The sequence below is a fragment of the Epinephelus moara genome, chromosome 10, assembly GCF_006386435.1.
Source record: "Epinephelus moara isolate mb chromosome 10, YSFRI_EMoa_1.0, whole genome shotgun sequence".
In the NCBI taxonomy this organism is placed as follows: Eukaryota; Metazoa; Chordata; class Actinopteri; order Perciformes; family Serranidae; genus Epinephelus; species Epinephelus moara.
The window spans coordinates 11,785,020-11,788,852 of NC_065515.1; the positions used below are offsets into that span (position 1 = coordinate 11,785,020).

General features: G+C 39.5%; 1 protein-coding gene across 1 annotated transcript in view; it reads left to right on the plus strand.

Annotated features, from left to right (window-relative positions):
- The first annotated feature begins 1,466 nt into the window (after positions 1–1,466).
- Positions 1,467–3,833, plus strand: part of nr2c2ap (nuclear receptor 2C2-associated protein) — a 5,902-nt gene continuing 3,535 nt past the window's right edge. The window contains exons 1-2 of the mRNA XM_050054794.1: positions 1,467–1,616; positions 1,791–1,881. Coding sequence (XP_049910751.1) covers positions 1,579–1,616; positions 1,791–1,881 — 129 coding nt within the window. The 5' untranslated portion in view covers positions 1,467–1,578. The remainder of the gene's footprint in view (positions 1,617–1,790; positions 1,882–3,833) is intronic.

A 3,833-nucleotide genomic window follows, 5' to 3' on the forward strand; every position in this document is an offset into this window, starting at 1 on the left:
TTCCATGCTGGTAGATTTGGTCAGTCAAAGATGATAGCAAAGTAACACGATAGGCCTACATAAAATATGCACAGCAGAAATATCGGAAGATCGGTCAGACCACTGTGTTTAACTATATCTTTAAAAATTACAGTTACAGCTGAAAATGGCAACACAGATGAACAAGTTTGCCCATTTCTCATATCTCCGCAATTAAAATCAATTGCCAGTTGTCTGACTGATTGTGAAAAGTGATTGTTGAAGGCTATTTGGTCTTTTGGACACTAAAAAGAGCCCATGTTGGTTCTTAGTATGGCCGCACATGTGGGCTCCACTTGCAGCCCTCGTTGGCCTCATTAGCAGTCCACAAGGGTAAAACACACTTGGGACCATTTTGGTACCAGCAGACAACATTTCATGGCCTCCACACATGCCAGCTCATCATTCACCCGTGTGCCGCCCACATGGGTATGTTGGCCAGGTACTGGGCTCCAAAATGGCTACAGTCCAGAACCTAAGCACCTGGCAAATTAAATGTCGAGCCAGCGTTTCTGATTAACAGCTCCACAAAGCTCTCAATGATATACATCACGGTCATTCACAGATACGGGACAAATATTACAGCAGCTTTAAATCACAATTTATACTCAATCTGACTTGAAGGGGGGCTGTAAAACCAAACCAGCAGTATGAACCAACATTATAATGTGGAGTGCACAGCTCACAAAGTCAAAGTGTTTGTGAGTGTGGTGCTGACTGTGGAAGGGGTGAGGGGGTCCAAACATTACAATCCAGTCATCCCCAGCCCCCCTGTGCAATTTTCACGGAGGCTGGGTTTCATCAGGTTTTGTATTTCAGACCTATTGATTATCTGCAGTGAGGGGGGCACTGTGACAAAACCTCAGCAGGAGTTCTCCATCTGCAATAAGCCACGTGCCAAACACAGGCTCACGCACACACACATTTGGTCTACTGTGTTATTGCTTCCCTGGTTATGAAAGACAGGAATATGCTTACTAATAAATCTCATGCTGGCATTGCTTCTTTTATGGGATTATCCAATTTGCTGTGAATCAACAAAATCATTTGCAGCTTTATCTCAGCACACATGTAGCATTTAAAGATGTCCTTCCTCTATAATGTTTCATTTGAAGGTTGCAATCGGTTATAGCAGATCAATTCACCTCTTGTGAGGCCCAGTGTCTGTAGTCCTCCCTTCCTGATCGATTCTTATCTCCCTGACCTTTGTGTCTCCTGTAGACAACACTGAGACATGCAGGGACAAACATGGAGGAAAACAGCACGTAGTGTGTTACTGGCCAGACTATTGGGCACACAAATTAGAAAGAGTCGAATTAAAGTTAATGTTTTCTGTTCTTAATTATTAATTTTGAACCGCCGAGGACCTCAGATGAAGATGAGAAGACCTTACCTTCAGTTGGGTAGCAACACCGCCATTTAATAGTTGGACGGAACGCGGCCGCCATCTTGTGGCGGGAAGAGGAACCGCTACCTAGGCGTATACGTCACTGTCGCAAAAAAAAAAAAGCACAGAGCGGCCGCTAGCTTTACGGCAGTTTGTGATTTAAAAATTTAGACATGGCAGCCTCGTTGATTTGCAGCGAAACTCAAAGCAGGTAAATAACAACTCAAAATGAATGAAGTTTACTCATGAAGACATAACCAACGGACTTACCTGTCACGTTTAAACAGCTGTCTCTCATTAGTCCAATACAAAACGACTCGTTATTCTGCATGTCATCCTCCTGTTAGCTAGTAGCTGTGTTAACTGGGATTTTTGTCTCTCCCAGGGTGAGTTCAGTGCTAAACAGAGATGTGAAGCAGTACGGGAAGAAGTACATGTTTGACTGCAACGAAGAGACGTGCTGGAACTCAGACCAGGTAAAACTACAGCACCATTATACATACTGTATGTATACTGTATGCAGGGGCGTATACATTCACCGGCCACTTCATTAGGTACACCTGTTAAACTGCTCGTTAACGCACATAGATAATCAGCCAATCACGTGGCAGCAACTCAATGCATTTAGGCATGTAGACGTGGTCAGAATGACCTGCTGAAGTTCAAGCCGAGCATCAGAATGAGGAAGAAAGGTGATTTAAGTGACTTTGAATGTGGCATGGTTGTTGGTGCCAGACTGGTCTGAGTATTTCAGAAACTGCTGATCTACTGGGATTTTCACACACACACAACCATCTCTAGGGCTTACAGAGGATGGTCCCAAAAAGAGAAAATATCCAGTGTGCTGCAGTTTTCTGGGTGACATACTTATTTATATACGTATTCCAAATAAACTATACTAAACTGTTAAAATAGTTTCATTCATAATTTCTCATTTTCTTTGGTATTTTTTATGATATACAGACGTGCAGTGGCTAATGTCTATGTTAATGTTATACAATGTAAAGCCTCTGATTATGTCACGAGACAATATGTTCACAGTAATTGTACACTATCAGGCCTGTCATAATAGCATGCACTGGGGCCCATCATAACTACCTTATGCTGCTTACTGTATTTACTACACACTGACGTTAATTGCCATAGTGCCCTTATTTTTGCAGTAAATATACTGGAAACTGAGATACTTCGTAGTTTATTACTAACACGAAATCATAATACCTAAACTGCAACTTTAAAATGCTACTTTAATGTTTACAGTCTGTACTTTAACTTCTCAAAAAGTGCAAAATGTTCTCCAAAATGTATTAGTTATCTTAATGTTTAAGACAAATCCAATGACCTGTTAGATTAAAATTCCATATTTATTCCAGTACTCTTTACACTCTGCACTATTGTCTATACTGTTGATAAATTTCAGTGTCTTGTTTTTACAGAGTGTAGGGGGAGCTACTTTGAAAGCACAGCTTTGCTTCACACTTCTACTACTACTACAAAGCTACCAGAGGGAAAGTTTAGCTTGGTTATCTAAAACTTATGAATTATAGTTCAAACTACTTTATAAAAAGTATCAAATTGACAAAGAAATATAATACAGAAAAAGATGGAGGCCAGCAAATGTGACTCTCGGTTTAGTTTATTACAAAAAGTGCCCACTTGTTTACAGGTCATACATAATCCAAAAAAATCAGATAAAATACCCCACTATTCATGGGAAAGTGTAGGAATGTCAGATTTGGTTTTGTATATCATGTCAATCAGTCAGACACCAGCCTACAGAGACTAGAGTACATGTGGGGTTAATGCACAAAGCAGGATTACTGAGTTAGCCAGGTAACTTCTAAAATAGCAGGCAACAACTTCTCTGAACATTTGGTTATAAATGGCAATAAATAACTTATGACTAACTGTTGTCAAGGGGGGTTGAATTAAGCAATGAAAAAAAATCCTCTCATTTTATGGCCCAAAAAAGGTCTGCTAGTTTAATCACCTGTAGTTCACTACTCTTCAACACTATATAAATCTGTACATGGTAGTCAAATATTAGTTTGTCTTGTTTAACTTTGTTGTCCTTGTTTTTGATTTTTTGGCTGTTATATCTATTTCTGTGCAAGTACATTGAAAGCACACACTTACTTCGCCAATAAAGCTGTTCTGATTTAGTTATCTGAGATGGTCCTGAATCTTTCACCGCATTTTGTTTTAATATTTTGCAGCTTTGAGGTGGGTTTTTTTAGCTCTTTTTTTCATGCATTGCATAATGGGAGACTAGTGTACACTCAAGAATGGTGAATATAGTTCTGTTTTAGGAGTAGTATTACAAAAGTGGGAAAAAGACTTCACAGATTTATTTTGTGGTTGCAAAAGTTCTTTTGATGATACTTTTTTGAGTGAAGTAACTAGTATAAATGAGGTTATGGAAACTGAA